Consider the following 23572-nt stretch of genomic DNA (forward strand, 5'->3'; position numbering starts at 1 on the left):
AATAAGTTAGAAAACGAGCATCGTTTAAGAATATAAAAAAGTTGCTTAAATTTTGACAACGAGAGGCATTTACCACCTTCGTGAACTCTCATTCCGCGAATGTCGTTTTCTGCATTCATCGCATATGAAGAGCTTCAGTTCCCCAGTGAGATCTGCCGTGTGAACATATCCGACATGTGAAGATGCTCCGTATGGCACTAACCACCTCATCACAAACTCACTCATCTAACACACAACTCACCCTGGTCCTACCTTGTCGAAACAGCTTGTTTCCGTTAAATAAGATAGACCACGAGCGATGACCTTATCGCGCTGGGCAGGGTTTAGTGAATTGCTGCAACAACAAGGACATGTCATGCTATTGCAATTCTTACCCCAAGGACTTCAGGTCAATGTAGCTGCCTGCATTGAGTTTTTACAAATACTTGTTTAGGGTACGTTATGAGAGGTCATGCGTGTTCCAAACAAGCTTCTAAATAGTTGGGAATATTACGTGTGGAGCTTTATTGAAAGGAATACTAAAAAACATCGATACAATACAATAACATCAATAACTGCAACTACAACCTCACATATGATAAACATGGACGAATACAGCTTCATTTAGGGAACCCATACGTTTTCGGCAAAGAATTGGAGAAGAAGATGGTGATTTTATTGAATACATCTTTAATTTATAAATTACGTTATTAACTAAAAATTTCCGGCCCTTCACTTTTTTGATGACCTGTTGCTGATACTCAGCTGACATGCCACCGCATGATTGCATAAGTTATTTCACCCCAAAAACATGTTGTTTGAAAATATGGAAACTTGGACCAATAACTGCGTTTCATTTCAACTTAATTTTACGCTAAGCCCAATACATAAACAATATTAAACTTGAAAGTAGTATTTATTAAATAAGAGCTAACTTTTCCTCTTCCATTTCAACTCCGCAGTTTCGCTGGGTTCTTCTCCAGAACAATTCAAGTGTTCAGCGTGTAAACTAAACCATGTGAAATGTAAAAAACTTTTATTTCTGACAATTTTGAAAAGGTGCAACTCTTTTTTCGCTTTTTTACATATGTACATTCAGCCCATTGCGACACAAGCCAATTTTCTTGACAGTTTAGTTTTGAGATTTTTTGGTTGTAGACTCCAAAAATACCAATTAGTAGAAACTTCACCCTAAGTTATAATGAGTTTGTTTAAGTATTATCGTCTTTTCTTTAAGAAACATATACATACATATGTATATTTACAAGTAAATATTTCTTTCGATTAACAATTAAATAATAAATATATGTAATTTTTCAAAAAAGTTCAACCAAAGTAAATATCGCTTATAATCCACCTCCTGAGCGATCAACACTGATTTTTTGCTTAAGTTGAGCAGCCTCATGTTTTTGTTCTTCCAATTCCGCCATTCTAGCAAAGCGAGAGTATGCCACATCTCCAGTCTTTATGGCCGACATCATCTGCAATAAAAATTTATATATGGTGAAGATCAATTTGTGATTTAAATAAAATTTTTGAATGAAGAATATGGGGGCTTAGCGGAAAGAACACCGCGGGTTGAGGTATTAAACAAAAACGCAAATTTTATTCCAATTATAAATTTACCTGCAAATATTCATCAAGTTCAACTTGTCCATTCATATTAGTATCGATTTCTCTAAGTATCTCGTGAAGTTGTTCTCCAGAAACATCGCCATCTCCGAAAGTCTGCCAAAATAATACAATAGAAAGTACGTATTTATTTATAAAAATATTTAATTATATTAAAAATGTTTATGCCTATTGTGAAAAGTTGTAAATATTTTCAAAACAAATATTTATGTGTACGAGTATACATATACACATATATTACATATATACATACATAGTTCGAGGTGAATTTTATCACTTAATTCTTACCTTAAGAGCTCGGCGAATATCATTGATTGACACGTAGCCTTTTTTATCTTTATCAATAAGTTGAAATCGTTTAACGTAGGTTTGAATTTCGTCTTTGGATAGTTTTATTGGTATTCTTTCCTTTGATGTTCTATTTACCATCTGACCCATTTCATGAGCTAAGAATTCGTTGGCGTGTTTCAATTGTTTCTAAAATTAGATAAGAGAAATTATGTAAAAATAATATTTTCTTTAAGGCGCAGGTATACTTTTTAATCTTTAAAAATATTAAAACGGAAATTGCTTCCCTCTATCGGAAGATAAAATACAACAAAAAACAAAAATTAAATAAAACTTTTTTAACTTGCCTCCAAGGTTCGGGTACATAAACAGATACAAGGTGACGCAAAATTAATGACCAGATCCTAAGACTTCTATAATAATTTTTGAAAATGTTGTTGTACGTCAATTATATATGTATGGCATTTGTGAATTAGACAGCTGCATCATACAAACAGACATTCAACGGAGCGCATAAAGGTCGAATTAAGGATTTCTGTCACTCAAAATAATTTGATGTATTTAGTAAAAAAGTCATTGAAAAACAAAATTGGATAATTAATTGTGTGCCACCTTGTATTCGAGTACACCTTTCTCCGAGTATTATTGTTGTTGTACAAATGAGAAGATCTATAATTTAATTTTGTCTTCGAAGTGCAGACGTTTTTTTATAAAAAGCTTCCGACTAAGGACCGCTGTTAGAAAATCTCTTTTTCTAATATATAATTTCATTTATTATGTACAGTGGGTTTTTAATCCGGGCCCTGTCGAGTGGTACGCACACACGAATCTGTTCAACATTAGAATCGTCTCCACTCATGCCACACTTCTATTTTTTGAATAACCAAAAATTCGTCTTTTAGTTTATCAAAATTACTTAGGACAGCTTATATTGGCGATTACATTCTTTTTGAATGTTTGGCCGAGCTCTTTTTCCTAATTGTGGCGTGCGTCCTGACGAGAAAGAAACGACTGCCGTGCTTTGTTAGGCTCGGCCAAAATAGCTTAAGCGACTATCGCACCAATCAAAAAGAAGATTTAGAAATATACCAAATAGGCAGCAATTTGGTGTGGTTTATTATTTTACTATCAATATTATTTTCATATAAAAACAAAGCATTTACAAATTTCTTCGTTCTCTGTTTGGATCAAACAATACGGCCATGGAGAAGGCAAGTACGATACTATCTTGATCAAGAAACCGACCTTAAAATAAACAACTAGTTCAAGTGCTTTTTTTGTTAATGAAGAGTAATTTTTACCACCAAGAGGTGAATGTTTATTATACCAAAGGTATTTTATCAAAAGAACGAACAGGGCAATATTGACTAACTTTCTTTCTTACCTGTATAATATAATATATTATATTAATCATATTTTATTCGTTAGTATAATTTTCATAGTTTTATTCTCTAACTTTTTCATATTTTTCGGTTCGAATTTTATTAAAGATTTTGTATTGTGGAAAACAACTTACAAATAAAAATCTTAGCAGTGCCCCCAATCTGCAATTTAGCTACTACTTTCAATGAGAGGGAAAGTAAACTCAATGCACGGCTAGTGAAGTGGCGGGTTTATCAAATAAAATGTATATTTTGAACTATTTCGCTAAATACTGAAATACTAGCTTTACTTACCTCTTTCTCGTCCTTAGACCAATGCAGTTCCTCACCCATTAAGTCAACAATAACCGGCAGGGCTTCTGACGCTGCTTGCACATTTAAAAATGCCAAACGTAGTCGCCGAGCAATCATATCCACTGCCGTGCAAGCGTACTCACGAACGCCATATCGTATTTCAGCATCAATGTAGGGAAACTCTGGATGTACGCGGTTTCCGATGATGGGCCAACGCTTGCCTGTCAGTGACGCCATTTTCGAAACAGCAAACGCCCTGTCACCATAAGATTTTGCCAAATGTTGTGCGACTTCACATTCTAGACCAAAATCTTGTACTAAACGAATATACATTGTAGGTGTCCAACCTTGTCCGCCTTCGATTTTCAAGTAAGATGTTACGGCTTCCGGACGTTCAGGCTTTAAGTTGCAAGCTATCAAAAATTACATTAATTATACTTTAAACATTATGTATATGCACTTGCATTCTTTCTAACCTTTGATCGCCGCATCAATTGTGTGTTCTGCCATAGCTCTATATGTAGTCCACTTTCCACCAGCGATTGTAACCAAATTCGAAGGACTCACATGCACAATGTGATTTCTAGCCAAGGATTGCGTGTCTTCTTTATTTGGGTCCGATACAAGCGGTCTAATACCACTCCAAGCCGACAACACATCACCACGTCGAACCTCAACGTCCGTATTTAAGTAATTTTTAATTTCACTTAAGATAAACTGAATTTCGTCTTCAGTCGGGCTTGGATTGTGAGTAATGTCACAAGGCAGATCTGTGGTACCAGCGATAGTTTGCCTCTGCCAAGGCAAGAAGAAAATGACACGCCCATCTGATGTGGAAGGATCTAGGAGCCCCATTTGATCTGGACTATAATAACCAGGAAGCACAATATGCACACCTGAGCTTGGACAGCAAATGGTCTTTACGTTGGGATCATCCATTTTACGTATAAAATCGGTAAATGGTCCAGTTGCGTTAATAATACACTTAGCTTTTACTGTGAATTCTTTTCCTGAAATGTTATCTTTGACTTTTGCTCCACACAACACTTGTTTTCCATTTTCGTCTTTTTTTAACAATTCTTTAACTTCCACATGATTGCAAACAGTCGCTCCATGTCTTGCAGCGGTAAGAGCCACCGCTAAACACATTCTCGCATCATCTTGCTGGCCTAAAAGTATAGGTAATCAAATTTTCAATAAAATTAATATATAAGACACACAAGACTAATAATCCGTCATTTTAAGTGGCAAGTGACCAGTTTTTAAGTGCAAGTTAACTCTGTTTGATATTTAAACCCATAATACTTTTTTTCAGTTAACCAAGTTTAGTCAGCTGTTCGACTTTGGCTGAGAAAAATTCTCTTACATCAAAATATCAAATCAATTTGTTACATCATTTAATTCGCTAATACAATATAATCGTATTCTTTTTAATCAAGTTGTATTTTAGTTTTAGATCGCTTTTTGTCATTCTATTAATATATTGCTTATGTTATATTAGTCCTTAGGCAGTAGTCAGTAAGAACATTTGCGTTTTGGACTAAATTTAAATAAATAAATAAATGATTCGCGCATCACTGTAAATGTGTCATACAAGCGCAAGACACATAGCCACCATAGGTTGGAATATTACAGTTTTTTACTGCAACTCTGAATCGATAAATATTTCAAAAATTCAAATTTTAGATCGTTGTAAATATCCTAAAAAATTTGATCAAATTCGAAAATTATTCGCACATACATATAAAAAATAAGAAACACGCATATGCATCTGCGTATATGTATGTACATATGTATGTATATGTATTATGTTATTATGAGTATAAATGCATAAGGTGACTTATGGCCAAAGTGATACAGCTAAATTTCTACACAAACACACATTTTTTTATGCTTTTGTTTAATTTATCTATGTATGTATGTATGTCCATCTATTTATGCATTTCGGAAAAATAATTAGATTTTGTGTACGTGACCACAACAAGCACGAAAAATGCACACGTTTGATGCGCAAGCTCTAATGTACGAGTATCATAGTTATTGTTGGTCGCGACAAAGCGGTGCCAAACTTTTAATGCGCGGCAATTGATTTTAGGCAGAAGTCAACGAACGAATTGCCAAAATTGTCCAATTAAGTCCCGCCACTTTTTACGAGTATTGAGGGTCATCTGCGCGAAAACAGAGTGTAAAATAACGCAAACATTGGCATAGCAACATTTCCAATGACTATTTACTGACGGATTGATTATAGATGCGCCACTTCGGCTGCCAGATGCCTTCTTAATTTAGGTTATGTTTTTATATACTGTATATTATTTAGTGAATATTCGAAAATATATTTTTTCATGCTTTAAATAAAAACATATTTCACTTCCGAGTGATATTTTGATTTTCCCAAAATAAAATTTTTTTTCCAGTAATCTCAATATTTGATTAAACAAATTATCTACACTCTTTTGGTTATTAGCCACAAGGTGGCGCAAAATTAATCACCTTATCCAAAGATTTATAATTTTGCAAATGGCCCCGTACTTCTTGTGACAAACAGACAAGCAATGGAGCGCGTGAAGTTTGCGGTAAAGATTTCCATTCAAACACCAACAATTGGATGATTAACTTGGTGCCACCTTGTATTAATGTTTTTTGTACGTACCATCATAGTACACTAAAGCGCCGCAAAGTTTATCTTTTTTTAGCATAGGAAATAGCTCCAACGCATCATTCTTTGTGAGATAGTATGAGCTTTTCACGTTTCTATCACCAGCAACGATATCATAACACTTGATACCTACCCAATAGTAGGGCACTTGCCACCACCTGAAAAAATGGTATTTTGTTAATTTTAGTAAAAGCCGTAAGGGTAACTAATATCATTTCAATTCAATAAATTCATTAATTTTGGACAATCAGTTCAATAAATATTGTGTAATACAACAAAATCAGTTTTATATTCAAATTAATTAGCCAAACTTCAAGCCATACCAACTTTCAGACTTTCAATAAACATAAATGGATTAAATGCAGTAGCGGGTTGTTTATAGCTTAGTATATTTTCATGAAATTACATATGTACAAATATAATGGAAAATTGGATGGTCGGGTTATGTTTTATGCTGTGATAGAATTCCAGAATTCCACGAACTTATACATATGGAATGAGTTGAAAATTAACGTATCTAAGCAAAATGTTGATGATTACTGACTTTTTGTGTACTGAAATGTGTCACAGACATTAATTTGCGCCCAAATTACGGCAAATAGCCGTTTTGGAGATTTCCATTTGCCCCCTTGCAGGTGCGATTTGACCGTAATATATTGGGTCGTTAACGATCGATATTATGCGAATATCCTAGGAATAATCTAAACTTGCAAAGCCTTAGGCGTGAAAATTTTCATACAACATAACTAATGCAATTTATAAAGACTGAAGTTGATTATTTTCAATTTTTTTTTAATGGGCTCGTACATTTTTTTCCACAAGAAATTCATTTATATTTTAAAGAAAGTGCAATAAGCTGTCAGAAAAAAATTATTAAAAATCCAATCGATTATTAGACGCTTCAAACAGGCGATTTCTTTGGGGTGTTGTAATAAAAAACAGACAATTCCTCAATTATTCTATATTTATCATATATATTATTTTGTTCGAAAAAAATCCTCTCAATGGAGCGTAAACAGTCCAGATGCATTAGAACACAAAAAATCCATTTCTTGGACTAAACAAAATGACGAAGTGAGAAAGTAACACAAAATGGGCAGTTCCGGAACGACTGCGGGCGAGCAAAGCAACAGAAGGAATAATACGGAAATATTAATATATAATACAGACATTAATAATACTACATACAATAACAGCTTCTCTGAGTTTGTTTGTTTTTTATCATCTCTTGTTTTACATGAAGCCTGTTCCAAAGGAATCTGCAAATTTAATAGATAAGTTGCTGCGTGACGGTCAAAAAGGCGAGCCAAGATGCATCGAGAGAATGGTAGCTACTAAAACACTCAAGCTAAAAAGGCCATTGTACTCAAAGCTGTGGAAAATAAAATGGTAGATAGTCAAGGTAGGAAAGGAGAGAAGTAACAGGTAGAAAGAGAAAGATGGCATAGAGACCAAGCTAGTCCTGTCAGAATTTCACAGATTATTTGGCAAATTTTTTCTCCAGTTTGAGAGAACAAATATTACTCATTCTCATGGCATCGGAGCCCTTGCCTAGTTTTGCTCTAGCAAAGACAGGACACTCACAGAGAAAATGCTTAGTGCTATCCGGTTGAGCTAAAGAGAACCTCAGTAGCAAGCGAGAATGCTTCTCACACCCTGCTTGTATGACAACCAATGGGAACAAAATAGTAAATATTTTTCTAAGAGCGAAATATATTCTTATTTTATTTTTATCAGTTAAACGGAAACTTGCTGAACATTTCTTTCTTTCCACTTCTTATAAACATTTATGACTGCGAAAATGTATTATTGACTTTTTCATAGCTTCAATATGAACAGGAATGAGCACCACTGATCCCTAGTGTGATATAGTCAAATGTAAACACTGCAGGATCTTCATGCAGAATTCGGTAATATTACTATTCGATAACTGAGTAGACTTTCTAAACTCGAACGCACTCTTTTCTCTGTTCCTCGGTATCCTAACAAATTAGTTGATTTACTATAATTTCTTCAAAGCAAACTAAAACCAATAATTATGTATATACATACATATGTTAAAATAAACTAAATGTAATACTTAATATATTATTTTAAAGATCTCGCAGAGGTTCACGGAACAAATAAGTTAATAAAATAAATGTCAAAACAAAACAGCTGATGCAATACCTAGTTGGTTTGCCACTTTATCAGGTTTGTCACCTCGGTAACTCGGTATTAGTTTATCCGATATACGGCACATTTTACAAAAACAAAATACGAACTCGATCTGAATACTCTTAGTGCTTTCCAAACATGCATACGAGAATGAATATGCGAAATTACATTAGTGCACACGCATGTGTATGTAAGTATACTTGTACATGTTAAATTTATTTGTTAAAATGATACATATGTAAGTATGGGTAGCATATAACCTAATATTACTTACTGATATACAGGCAACATTATTGGTAAAGGATGAGCAAGATGTGGTGCTGATTCAAGCATAGATGCTCGTTCTTGAAGCGCTTCTTTTACCATTCTATACTGTTCAAAGTCTAGCTAAAAATAAGATATTCGAAAGTTCTAGTTAAATATTTATAAATTTAATGGAGTTTAGTACTAAATATTCATACACATTCGGATGGAAACTAAAAAAGCATTTTCAGGCGTTTCCAAAAACAAAATAACAATGAATATAGAAGATAGCTTATAAAATAAAATACTTTTAAACACTTTGAGCTCTCATTAGCAAAAAATTATACTTGTTTATAGTATGCATATAGAAAAATTATGTTTGGAATTTTTAATATTCCCAGAAAATATTTTGGTTGTTTCATATCAGTCTGATTACATTACCGATATTAGTAATTTTATTTTTTTTTTATTAGTAAGCCTCGATATAATATAATATATTTTGGAAGTTGTCAAGCTTTATCGTTAATGCATATCCATGAAATCAAAGTGGTAAGAAAAAACAAAAGGGTATTGAAATGGAGGGGGAGTGGCTCATTGAAAATAAAGTGGTTGCATTATGAAAAATCTTATAAACGTGATATGACGTTTATTTCGAGTAACATTTTCAAAAATATGCCCAAATACAAAATAAATAATTATACTTTATGAAAATGTGAAAACAACAAATAGCAAGTCTTGTTTTTTTAGAGATAAATTTGCATATGTCCATATACATATGTACATATGTACATATCGTTACGAACCAAGACTATTCGCGAACAGACTAACGACTGGCAACAATAGCGAGCGAATGAAATATCAAAAAACAAAAAATTAATTCGCCGTGATGGCGACAGCAGATGGCGAGGTACAACAGGCCAGAAGATACGTGTTGCTACATCTAGAAATTACGGTAATTATTAAGAGGATTACGTACATGCAGAGGTGCATGCGCAAAGGGCATCCAGTCGTAAGTTAAAAGTGTAAGCGAGTAGACGAAATAGGAGGAGGAGCTCGGTCAAACACCCAAAAAGGGTGTACGCGCCAATTATATATATTTATTATATATATATAATACATGCAACAAGCTCAATGAAGCATTCCTTTACCTGTGCTTAGTATTATAAAAAATATGTAACGATTTATGCCTCGTAAGATTATGAATCTAGCAGACAATTTGGTGGAAAAAAAATATTATTGCCATTGAACAAGCTTGGAACGAGATAATGCTGTACTAATTGACCAAGTTGTATGATTCAGTACCAAGCAGACTATGTACATCTAAGTATTCAAGTATACATAAATTATTGTGTGCCATGCACTAAATATCAAGTAAACTAAATAAAAAATGCTTTTATTTGCTTATAATCTTTTTTGAAATTTTTGTTAGTTTCGCTGTTAATAGTTTTTTTTTTATTCAAACGAAATATTCATTTCAAACGAAATGAAACGAACTCTCTGTTTTGCCATGGTACACTTATCACTAGCAAAAACCGTTAGAAGACATATCAGCTGAGTTTGCTTAAAAATTTTTGTGTTGCCCAAAACAATTACCATTTTGTAGAAAATTACCGAACTTCAGCGAGGTTCGGCCACACAAGTTCAGTTGATAACATTGGCCGAACATTTCTTAATTTATATTCCTTCAGAAAAACTTCAAAGAAAGTATTCCGAATTCATATGATAGCGATCTAGTTTACCGTTATAATGTTGAAAAAAGTATATTTCATTAAATAATGAATTATATATGTACATATCTGGTCCATCGAGTGCGGCTGGTGGTAATTGTTCAGTGATGTAGGTCGACTCTATACTAGGGGTGGGATTATTTTCGAATAATATTCGAATAAACATTATTCGAATAAAACGAATAATATATTACTATTCGTTTCAAATAATTCGAATAGTTCATTATTCGAATACCTTACTATTCGAATACCTCACTATATATGTATTCATTTACATCAGGGAGAAAATGCTTTTAAAAATATAAAAATTACATTGGCTCTTCTCATAGTGCATGCACTTGTACATAAACCGATTAGTAGTCCGCTAATCTAAATAAATATTTACCAAAAATGTTCGAATAGTGAAGTATTCGAATAGTGATGTATTCGAATAGTAAGGTATTCGAATAGTAAGGTATTCGAATAGTAAGGTATTCGAATAGTAAGGTATTCGAATAGTGAGGTATTCGAATAGTGAGGTATTCGAATAGCATTATTCGAATAAACGAATAAAAAATTCGAATAAATATTATTCGAATTACGAATACCTCTCGAATAAAAGATTTTATTATTCGAATAGTCCCACCCCTACTCGATACCGATCGACAGTACTATGCAATAGTTAATTCAACTCTGCATTAAATTTCAATTTTTATCTGGGCATGTATGTACATACATACATACATTCTACTTTTAAGCTAGAGTGGTCGAGCATATAAACATTTGCATACATACTACCTACCCTACAAGACACTGCTGAGCACTTTAATGACACTGAGGAATTTATGATGGCAACAATGAGCAGTTGTTTAAATTTCTTAATTTTAGATATAAATAAAAATTATTAGTTGAATTGCCTGTTTGGAGAAATGTAGATATATTTTTCGCTTGGATTGCGGTATCAAGAATATACTTATACACATGTATATGTACATAAGATCACAAAGGGAAAATAAGTACTGTTTTTTCCGAGGCTAAAACAAAAATTATTGGTTTGCTAAGTATTTTTGCAATGACTTATAATGATAATATAAGCACCTATTTGATACTCAGCCGCCTTTCAGGGTATATTCATTGAAATACGCACATATGAATATATTCAAAAGGTAATTTGATTATACTTGTACTTGTAATTTGATTATACTTGTACTTGTAATATGTACATATGTATTTTTATACAATGAACGTGTTTTCTAATTAATTTTTTTTTTTAACAATCGATTCTTACCCCAAGTATAGCCTTTTGCAAATAACGAACACCTCCATGAATAAGTTTCGTAGACCGAGAAGAAGTTCCGCTAGCAAAGTCGTCCGCTTCCACCAGAGCGGTTTTCAAACCTCTGGTAACAGCGTCCAGTGCACAACCAGCCCCTGTTGCACCTCCACCAATAATTAAAACATCGTATTCTTCACCGCTTTGAATACTCTTCATTTGCTCAGAGCGTGGAGGTAGAGTACGCTTTCTCTTCGGCGCCCGTACAGTATCATTATGAACCTTTGATATAGAAACAAATAAAATATGTAACTTAGTAAAATGTTTTATGTTCAACTCGTATGTTTATTACATTTTCTTACCACATATGGAGAGTTCTTTCTGTCTGTACAAACCCAAGTGGCAGCAAGTGAGCCCACACAAGCACTCAAGGCAGTCACACCGAATTTATAAAAGCGTGATGTCATTTTTCCGGCAACTCCTGTAAAATAATAAAAACTTGCACTTACTATAGTTAAAAAAGTGTTGTTGGTGTTATGGAATTTATCTAAACATTATATACATGTGTATTGCAAAGGCTGCAGACAGAGTCAACTAAACTTAATTTATCTCTAAAAATGTGTGTTCACATTATGTTGATTTTTATCAAGCAACATTGCTCATGCGCATGTAGAAAACTTGGATACACAAACGCCATAAAGCATAAAGCAATTCACTGATAGATGTCTCCAGTTTTGAATAGTGTGTACGCAATCCCACAACAACGACTTGGCAGCATTGGTGTACTGCGAAAATTTAAACTTAAAACTTTTAATTCGAAAAACCAATACAAATTTTAAGATTTTCAGTATATTATGAATAGGGTATCAACAAAGGTGAAGCCATAAAGATGACTTCGGTAGAGTAACAAAAATATTTACATTGTATGTCTACTGTTTTTGCAATGCCGAAACTTTAATGAGAATGTAAACAAACAAACAAGGCAGTAACAAAGAAGCAGGGGCTTTTGCATTCCAACCAGCAAGTCGCAAGGAAATAAATAAATCAATGTCCTTTTCACGAAAATCGGTTCCAAGTTACCGGAACGACCCGGATTTGTAACCGGCCAAGGACTGGCACTCCAGCACCATTCCCCAAACATTTATGGGATATGTTATAAACATTACAGCGTCATACAATGTCATAAACATATAAACGTTACAACAACAACGCAACAACAAAATAAATAAATAAATCAGCTGATGTACCGAAGTCACCTTGCGTGGATTTGGCTTTGGTATAATTAGAAGGTGGCATAAGAAGAGCAATACAGACTATTTAACACTGCCTTAGTGGTTTCTCTTGTTTTGTTTTTTTATAGATAATGGAGCAAAAGTTCACACAAATGTTTCGCTTTTTAAGTAAGAATAGCATAATAATTTTAATTTTATCAAATATAATATTTTTACGGATAATGTCAAACAATTTTAAACTTCAAATAGCCTGTTATTTCTCGTTGCGGCTTACTTATGGCGTGTAAGTTGAACATTGAGCTTTGATATATTAAGACACTTATAATAGAATTGTATGGCAAAAATTGTCAGGATTTTTTACTTTCCCCAAAAAAGATGAAAAAAGTTCCATCTATTGAGGAACTTATTGTAGACAGACCTTCACGGTTTCAGTGCATTATTCAGCTGTAAGTTATGTTGGCTTAACAAAGCTCTGAAGGCGTCAATACCTAAAACGTTGGATATATAAATTCAGCTTATATTGTATTCCATAACAATCTGAAAAATTTTGATTTCGTTTTCTCCACTTAAATATTTATTTAAATAAAAAATTAAATACTTATTTAAATAAAAAATTAAATATTTATTTACAAAAGCCTGTTGTTCAAAAGTAAACATTCTCTTAAAATACTAAAATGTAAAGAAAGCGTGACCGGCAAAATTCAAACTTAGAGTTTCGTTATAAGAAAATGTGAATGCTGATATATAGATGTATCCCTTTGCAATGAGCTTTGGACAACTTATAAGTTCTGTGAGAAATTTAGAAGGAGTACTTTGTTTTTACAAAATTAGTTCCGCGTATGAAAGACGATTTGAAGAAGTGCTCCCATGTACACACCCAAAAAAAGGTCCGAAAATGTCACGGGCATCTGCAGCAAAATATTTGAAGAAGTCTAAAATATTCATAAATAAATAGGTGCAACGATAAAGATATTAAAAACGGTGACAACTTCCCCGGACGAGGTCAAAATATGTATCCAAAGCAAGATCAGAAGATCGCTGATTTGTTTGTGACAAAGCCGAACTTATAGTTGCGTGAAGCTGAAGCAGTTTTAAGGAAAAGTGGTGCTAATGTATCCAAAGACACGATCCGAAGACATTTACGTGCAGAAGACCTCAAATTCCGGAGCGCATTGAAAAACCACTGCTGTCATTATTATTATCATACATTTAAAAAATATAATACTTGCATGGGCTAAGGCAAATTCAGAACTGAATTGGGAAAATGTAATGTTCATGGATGGATCCTCTTTTTGGGCGAATATTTGCATAAGCTGGTCCTGGGGTACTGCTGATAATCGGTAGCTTAAACGGACTATTAAGCATCCAGTGAAGGTTCATGCTTGGGGCTGCTTCTCCGAAAAAGGATTTTGTCGTTTATTTAGATGTACCGCCAATTTGAATGCAGTTTGATAAATAAAATTTACCAAAAAGCATTATTACCGTCAGTTGCGAAGATATTCGGAAGAACTAATCAACCTTAGATTTTACGAGAAGACAACGATTTTAAGCATCGAAGTGGAAGGTGTATAGAGTGGAAACAGCAAAATGGGATTGAAATGTTCAATGGGCCTTTACAGTCGCCTGATGCTAAACCTAGACAATGGAGCATTAGATGACTGGAAATGAATTTCAACAATTCTCAATTCTTTGTTTTCTCGACTCAAAGACAAAACGATAGAACTATATATAAATTTATTCCCTCAAAAGCTTCAATGACTGGCGGCAGGAATTTTATACATAGTTCTAATTCTTCATCAAACGAAGCCCATCTCGAAGAACACAGCTTCCGTAAATCTTTTCCCATCATTTAAATTTCTTCATTCAAAACGTTTTGACCTTTCTTCTTGATTGGTGGGATAACGCTTACGCGAATTTGGCCGAGTTTAACAAAGCGCGCCATTCGTTTCTCTGTCATGCTAACCGGCGCCAGTTGGACACACCAAGTGAAGGCAAGTCCTATAGGAGCCCTTTCTCTATCTCTGCTACCACCAGTTGGTACCGCATCGTATACTTTTAGAGCCGGAGTGTTTGTAACAACTCAATGGCATGACCCAGACAACGAAACCGCTGAATATTTATTCGCTGCGCTATGTCTCTGTCGTCGTAAAGCTCATACAGTTCATTGTTCCATCGCCTGTGATACTCGCCATCGCTAACGGGCAAAGGTCCAAAAATCTTCCGCAGAATCTTTCTCTCAAACACCCCAAGGGACGCAATAGCTAAACAAAAACTCAAAGGAACACAAATATGGGCGCTCAAAAAGTTATCAAGGCGAATTCGGCTGATTTGAAGCCGATCACCACAAAATATGACTCCAAAATTGAAGCCATTATAGCTAAAGTTGTCGGCTATACATTTTATTGAATATATTGTGTGTAATAAGTATCATAAGCCCATACAATGCAGTTTGTTATAAAAGGTTTTTCAGTAAGAGCGCTTCAACTTTTGAACTTTTTTGAATAAAACACAAACGGTTTGACTTTTTGACTCGGCCAATATTGGCTCTGAGCTCACAAATCGTCGCCGGCTTGTTACTGTAGACCAAATGGACCGTAAAATGGCCGTAATGCTCTTAAAGTAGCAGCAACAGAACGATTATTTTCATAAAAAATTTGCACGATTTGCAATCGTTGCTCAAGTGTGTAGCGTTCTATGATGAAATGTATACTAATGAAGTTTACAAATGACAAGCGAAAAATAAAAAATATTGCGTCGTTCGCCCTCCCTATCGGAAAAAAGTTGAAGCGCACCTATTGAATAACCCTATATTTGAATTGATAAAATAGTTTCTAGGTTATGGCGGTCACTCTTTATTAGACAGACTGTAACTGCAAAAAAGGGGCTATTATTGTAGATTTAGTTGAAAAGCAGAAGTTTCATCACGAATCGTATTCAAATATGGGATCGGAAAAATGTACGTTTGTCAAAAACGTAAAATAAGCAATACCTATTATGTAATATTTATTATCATATTATAAAATTTATGTATTATATTAAATCATTAAATCTAACAAAATACAAGATAGCGCAAAATTAGTCATCCAATTTTGTTTTTGAATAACTTTTTTATTAAATAAATAATATAAATTATGTTGAGTGATGGAAATATTTATTTAGACCTTTACTCTCTCCCTTGCTTGTCTGTTTGTATACTGAGGCTGTCGAATTCGCAAGTGTTAAATATCAACTTTATATAATATATTTATCGCTTTAATAATACCTCTGTGGTAATAAAAATAAGTCATTATAGAAACGAATAATGTTTGTTTGATAGCGGAACAGACATCACAACACAGCGAAATGCTGGCATAAAATTTTCCATAATTCCAAAACAAATCGCCGTCTTAACACATATAATAATTATTAAATATATGGGTTTCAATTCAATTATTTTTGTTTTTTGTGACATGTGTGAAAGTTATTTAAAAGCGAAGCCTTTAATGCTGGCCTTGCCGAACTTTCGATTTTCGTTCAGTAATCAGATCTCCCAGCATGCATAAATTTTAGAACGCATGCAACGATTTATGCAAACATTTCTTAAAAAAAAGGTTGTATAATTTAAGTTCACTGTTTTGTAATTGCTAATTATTTAATACGAAATTGAACAAATGCAGGCATACGCCCAAAAAACACGAATAGATCACGCTTGCAATTTTACCGTGGCAGGTAAATCCCGATACGTACAATATTATGCATCGCGAAGTGTATAGATCTTAAGATAGACAATTATTAATTAATATATTTCGATAAAGGAGGGAAATTACAGAATGCTAAGCACGTGTTAACAGTTGAAATTCACGCATCCGCATGCTATGACTAAGTAAGTTTTATAGAAGATCCGAAAAATTAGCAAAAGATAAGATTATTAAATTGATGCTACCAACGATTCAAACTACAAAACACTCCACTGAAATAAAATTGCGTTCAGTATTTACATATGTATGTGTATGTATTTGCATGCTGTCGTTTACGTAAATGCGCTGATTACTTGTGTTTTGGGGCTTCGGAAATGAAATTCATGACCTTGGATAAAATTCAGTTAGTTATCAATTGAATTGAGCTCGAATTTTTCTGAACCGCTGAATTTCAAGAGCAGGATTCTATCAATGTGAACTGACTAGATCTACTCTTCATAATTAGGTTAAGTGATGTGTTAATTAATAATATCAATGATAACAATCACCTTAAAGTTTGCTCTAAAAACTCCAAATAAGAAGACAATGGAGCACTAGATGACTGGAAGTGAATTTCAACAATTCTCAATTCTTTGTTTTCTCGACTGAAAGACAAAACGATAAAACTATTGGATTCCATTATATGCGAGGTTAATATAAATTTATTCCCTCAAAAGCTTCAATGACTGGCGGTTGGAATTTTATACATAATTCTAATTCTTCATCAAACTAAGCCCATCTCGTAGAACACATAACCTTTTCCCGTCTTTTCAACTTCCTCATTCAAAACGTTTTGACCTTTCTTCTTAATTGGTCGGATAACGCTTACGCGATTTAGACCGAGTTTAACAAAGCGCGCCATTCGTTTATCTGCCATGCTAACCGGCGCCAGTTGGACACACCAAGTGAAGGCAAGTCCTATAGCAGGCCTTCCTCTATCTCTGCTACCACCAGTTGGTACCGCATCGAATACTTTTAAAGCCGGAGCGTTTGTATCCATTCAGATGACATGACCGAGCTAATGAAGACGCTAAATCTTTATTCGCTGCGCTATATCTCTGTTGTCGTAAAGCTCATACAGTTCATTGTTCCATCGCCTGCGATACTCGCCATCGCTAACGTGCAAGTAAAAAAAATCGAGTAATTATCATTGTGTTTTCATTCTTCTCCACTAAAATTATAACAGCAATAGTAACAACAGTAAAACATTAGCTGTCGTGGGCCATATTGATGACACTAGTCTTAAGCTGTTGCGGGCGGTATGGATGCCCCTAGCGGGCCGGATTTGGCCCGCCGGCCGTAGTTTGGAGACACCTGCTCTATAGTTTTATTCGTCGAGAAAGGACGATACTACTCAATTGCCTATTTAGTCCAAAGTAGCACTTGTTGACAAGAAAGATTCTACGTTGAGTTTCAAGGTGACATGATTATCGGTGTTAATGCTGGTTCCTAGATAAACCAAGTCTTTTACAACCTCGAAATCATAACTGTCAACAGTGACGTAGGTACGTGGGATGACGTTAGTATACAAATAATAAGGACGACGTGCCCCCAACACTTCGAAAATTACCACTGAATTCCCAATGGGGAAAATGCGCTTTTCTGTAAGTGTGCGATAAAACGTTTACAAATCGATATTATTTAATGGTCGTCTAATATATTGTACTCTATGGTTCTTTAAAAAAAATTTATGTAAACTGTTTTTATAGAGAAGTTCTTTAATTTCTAAAACTTTTTTAAATTTTAGGGGGTTTTGGAAGAAATGCCTCATTAAATTTTTTATTTCCAATCTCAGACAATCTCATTTTTTATTTCCAATCTCGGCAATGCTTCAGAAGCTCAACAAGTGCCACTTCGTGATATATGTATGTATGTATTTGTACAGATAGTCTTTAAACGGAACACTCCGCTGCTCTGTTATAGTAAATTTGCTGACTGTAGAATTGATCTCCCTATTATAGATAAGCGATTCGTGACAAGTACTATAATTCGTCGACGCAGACCTTATCATAGATGCATATGACATTAAAGATTAATAAGGTTGCACGTTTCTATGGTCGATATACTTTTGTTGTTGCCGCCGAAAAAGGAGTTTTTTTCCACCTACGAGTGGCGAGTTGTTATTGTTATTTTAAAATTATAAATTTGTACAACTAATGCTCGAGCCCAAGATTTGCTGCTTCTTGTATTTGTATGTGACCATAAAGTACACTACGGTACCGTGAGAATATTAGAGCAATTCGCAATTAGGTGTCTGGTATCTTGACATTTGTAAATTATGACGGCAAATGTAGGTATGTATATATATATATATATATATGCATATGTATGTGTGTATATATGTATATATAATGGCTCACAGCCAAAACCGATGCAGCAATCACTTATGGCAACATTAAGTTAAAATATTGAAAGTATATTACCTCAACAATTTTTTTTGCTATTTTTATTTAGTTTCATATAATAATGTATTTTGGAAATCAAGCACGAAAAATATACATTTGTACGTTCATTGACACGCAAATGTGTAGTCACAGCCAAAATTATGCACACTCATTTGCTGCCAGTTGTGTCAAAGCGATGACAAATTTTAAACGCGCATGTATGTATGTATCTAAACGCGTGAATTTGTATCTAAGAGCAAACCAAAAGATTGAAGTCGCGTGCGGAAAATTAAAATGTATCGTCAAATATCTGTTGACATGCGTGAAATAGTATTGAATTATTGTAAAGACGACAAAAGCCAACGAAAAATCTCGAAAATGATTAAATTAAGTCCCAACACACACATTATGTGAACAAATCCGTGCGCAAAATAAGGCTTAAACTGCGCATAAAAACATTTTCAATGAAAATGATTCTGGATGGATCTTGCGAGAGTGCATGAAAATCCACATGAAAGGGTTCCAACAATTACAAATGAAGGTGGAAAATATTCTTAATAGCACACAGCGTGCCAAACACGTAATACCAGGTTGAAGTTTGCAAGAGACATTTAATTAAGAATGAGAACTTCAGGAACACCTTTTCAGATAAGACGGCAAAAGTTGTGTTTAGAGAAAATCAAATGCAGAGCTACAACCACAAAACCTACAGTCAAACATGGTGGAAGCATGTAATGATATGAGGATGCATGTCATCTGAAGTAACCGAACATTCTACTCTTATTCAAAGTAATATGGATAGGTGTAAATATTTGGGTATCTTAAAGGTAAATTGGCCACAAAGTCCCACAAAATTACACTTTCGGAAAAATGTTCGCTCCCATCATGAGAATGATACGAAGCGATTGTACAGAATTGACTCTTTTGGAGTTATCCGCATATCGTCCATATACCAGCGCAATACCCAGATTTCATTGCTATTGATAACCTGAGGTCGGTTCTGTATAAAGAGATTCGAAAACATGAAATCCGAAACGAATTTGAGCTTAAAAAGGTGTTAAAAGAGGAATGTCAAAAAATTTCTTCGGAATATACTAAAAAGTAATCGATTTCAAAAGGGATCCAAGCTGTTATTGGCCAAAGGGAATACTCTACAAAATACTTATTTGCTACCATATTAAGGTGTTTATTACTATAATAGTTATAAGTAATTTTTTTTTGGAATGCATCATTTTAGCTGTAGGTTGACTTTTTATTTTGTGTTATGTTTTTGTACTATACTACTATACGCTTTTCTTTATATTTTAAATAAAAATATATTCTAGTACCAACTGGCATATCAAATTTGTCAAAAATGTGTTTTATTTTTCGTTAAACTTCTTGGGTTTAAAAATTTGCAAAAACTGTATCACTTTGAGGGGATTACTTGTGTACATACATATGTCTAGCATTATTGCACAACAGCATGAAATGCAAAAAAATAGTCAAGAGTACGAGAGTACAAATATTGCACACCGCAAAGTTACAATAAAAGAATAAAACCAACAACTGACAGAGGATCACATTTGATATACTGCAATTCACAGCGTGAAAATATACATAGGTACATGCGACTCGTTGTACCACACTTTGCAGCTATTGCAAAAATTATATCTTTTAGCATGCTTTGTTGTTGTGTGTTTGTGTGAGACATAATTCGTACAATCGGTGTACAGTTCAAGGGTTTTGTAGGACTGAGAGAACCCTCGAACAAAAAAATCGAATATTTTTGTTGTTATATTTATTTGCAAATGTCATAATGTCTGACTATTTTGCGCACATTTTTTAAATCTCTTAAGCAATTTGTAAATAAGCCGCATGTGGCTCTGCTCCGTATAATTGTGTGTCACTCTGTGTTGCCTTATCAATTCAATTCGATTAATTGTTGTCGGTGGCGTAACAGTTTCACCTGGCTTTAGAAGTACATACCGAATTACAAAAACACAAAACTCTAAGTTATAGTACAGGAAAACTGTGATGTGAAGAGAAATTTATGTTGAATCACTTTGCAAATTCATGCATACATTTGTATCTAGCGCCATCTATACACGATTCCCGGTTTTATAGATAGTACATTGCCATTTTATTTGCATTTCGGCATTTTAACCACAAGACTCCAACAAACATTTTTGAAACTTTTTAAACCGTTATGGATTTAAAGTCGGAACAAACGCGGCTGTGGAGTTTACTCAGATTAAAATCTTTCTGTTAGGTTTAATTAATTATGCAAATGCAAATGCAAACCATAATCGGGATGCTATTCATTAATTCATTTGCTTATCATTCAGATGCTTATTCATTAATTCATCCACACTTTCGACCACCACTTGACGCAGCCAATTCACATGTAGGTACACACTTACAGTTATATTTACATACTATTAGTTATATTTACCAACAGACCTACCGCAATAGTAGATGTCAGACACTGCACACTGCTTTCAAAATATTTCAAATACACAATATACTCTACATTATATTATATTGGCACTAAGCTTTCTGCTGTGATAAAGCTCAAATAATTTCCGGGCAAGTACACTGACGAGCTCACAGAGAGCATACATGTTTCAGTACTTTACTACACTTTAAAGATTTGCCATCCTTTGGGAATATCTATTTTTTATCTTGTAACTAAACAAAAAAAATCAACGTAGCTTATAAAACTTTGAGAGCTTTTGCTTAGTAAAGTTTCACACGTTGTGTTTTTTTATCACTGACTTGAAAATTTAATTTAATTTTTTAAAATCGAGCGGTAATGAATTTGTTAATTGAAAATACTTACACATGTAATACCACTGCGTTTATTTATGTACATATTTTAATTGTTTTAAATTTATGTTCAACAAATTATTGTCCCATTATTCATTGCAAGTAGCGGGTTTATGAAAGAACACAAAGTATAATACATTCATGTGTTTTCACGTCCTATGTGGTAAGTCTAGTCTGTAAATATGTACATATGCACATACAAATATATAGTATGTGATATATTCTCCGCCAACACATACATATGTATTATAGTAGTTTCTCTCAGAACATTTGCCGACATTTACGCATGATTATTCGCGGCAATCACTTCACGCATGAGAGTAATGTACAATTCACTCCCATATATGTACTTACATATGTACTTATGTATGGCAAATATTTAAATGTGTATGTAGCAAGTCTGAGTTTATAGTAACCTGTGCATACAAGCTTTCTTATACACTATGGCCGTAGATGCATATGTACACAGTGTATGTTTGCTCAACATGAATGATACATGACAATTTTTAACTGTTTATCTGACCTCTAAGGTGTTAAATTCTAACACATTTATTAGAAAATAAAAAATCATTACATAGCTGTTGCTACCAATAGCTTTTTTTATCGAGAATCACAAACCTAAAATTATTACATAAAACCGCGCACAAGTACATTTTATAAAAGTTCAGGTAGCACCGATTACATCAGAGCAAGCAACAGAATCAAAGCGGGGTATTGGAATAAGTATATTTAAGGCACTCACTTTTTAACTGTTATTATGCGATTGACTATACTTTAAAGGCAAACTAATAATTGCCTTAATATAATATATTTCTTGCTTTTGTAGGTACCGTTTCACTTGGTCGGAGAATGCAAGTCGTTGCAATTTGTGCACCTTCTCACTCACTAGCGGTTGTGCAACTAAAAAAGTAGCGAAATGGATTCACCAACAGTGGCTAATATTGCTGTTGTTAGCTTCGTGCGAAGCGAGTTGATACAGAAAAACGCCATTTGAACACAAAAGAGAGCTAATCAAATAACACTTACAATAAACATCATTATCTAAGATCATTCTAACAAATTTATATGCCTTTCATTCACAATTATAAAAGCTTTAGAATTCCGCCAATTTAGCCTATTTGCAAAGCTTCAAAGTAATTATTTATAAGCCATTGAATCAAAACTTACTTTTATTTAGATTTAGAAGATAAAAAGTTATATGACCTTGGCAGAAGGGTCACTCTCACCAATTTCGCTAATATTGAAGAGTTATAAGCGTCTGTAGTAGAGTTTTTAATACGAACAAAGTAGAGTTTTTAATATGACAGCAAAAATCTTAAGTGAATCAAGGTGCAAGGGCAAACGAAGAAATGTACCACATGTTTGTACCAATGTTTCAACTTTACGTGATACCACAATGGGGTAGCCAGTTACAGTACACCTCTATAGATAAAGTATACAACAGTCACCTCAACTTAACCTAACGAGTCAATGTGAAGTATTACTCAATTAATATATGCGGCCGCCGTAGCCGAATGGTTGATGCGTGACTACCATTCGAGAGTGTGTAGGTGCGAATTTCCGTGTATGAAGCAGCAAAATGATAGAAAAAGATTTTTTTATTAGTGGTCGCCCCTCGGCAGGCAATGGCCAACCTCCGAGTGTATTTCTGCCATGAAAAAGCTCCTCATAAAAACCGTTTGCCATTAGGAGGAGGAGCTCAGCCAAACACTCAAAAAAAGTGTAAGCGCTAATTATATTTATATAAATATAATATATAATATATGTAACTATTAAGGTAGGAAAAAAATTCTTTGTGAAAAAAAAAATTCAAAAATCA

The 23572-nt window shown here is 33.9% G+C and overlaps 1 protein-coding gene across 2 annotated transcripts; it reads right to left on the reverse strand.

The window, feature by feature from the left end:
- Positions 1–876: 876 nt before the first annotated feature.
- On the reverse strand, positions 877–22664 carry LOC129244504 (glycerol-3-phosphate dehydrogenase, mitochondrial). 2 transcript variants are annotated; one of them, XM_054882165.1, is made up of 10 exons: positions 22496–22664; positions 11976–12094; positions 11629–11895; positions 8666–8778; positions 6229–6392; positions 4052–4744; positions 3576–3988; positions 1900–2088; positions 1606–1707; positions 877–1460 (listed from the first exon to the last, which is right to left on the reverse strand). In XM_054882165.1, the coding sequence occupies exons 2-10, from the start codon at positions 12078–12080 to the stop codon at positions 1326–1328; spliced, it is 2181 nt and encodes a 726-aa protein (XP_054738140.1). In that variant the 5' UTR covers positions 12081–12094; positions 22496–22664; the 3' UTR covers positions 877–1325. The 2 variants fall into 2 exon arrangements, with proteins under 2 accessions (XP_054738140.1, XP_054738141.1); XM_054882166.1 differs by lacking the exon at positions 22496–22664 and adding an exon at positions 12176–12223.
- Between the last annotated feature and the right edge of the window lie 908 nt (positions 22665–23572).

This window comes from Anastrepha obliqua, chromosome 4, assembly GCF_027943255.1.
Source record: "Anastrepha obliqua isolate idAnaObli1 chromosome 4, idAnaObli1_1.0, whole genome shotgun sequence".
Taxonomy (NCBI): Eukaryota; Metazoa; Arthropoda; class Insecta; order Diptera; family Tephritidae; genus Anastrepha; species Anastrepha obliqua.

What these genes read in the sequence shown, in the direction of transcription:
- LOC129244504 (XM_054882165.1), bottom strand. Translation starts at nt 12,080, where the DNA reads ATGACATCACGCTTTTATAAATTCGGTGTGACTGCCTTGAGTGCTTGT. An exon ending in ATAATGTTGCCTGTATATCA is followed by an intron (nt 6,393 to 8,665) that starts GTAAGTAATATT and finishes CCATTTTTTCAG; the next exon opens with GTGGTGGCAAGTGCCCTACT. An exon ending in CGCTTTAGTGTACTATGATG is followed by an intron (nt 4,745 to 6,228) that starts GTACGTACAAAA and finishes CTATACTTTTAG; the next exon opens with GCCAGCAAGATGATGCGAGA.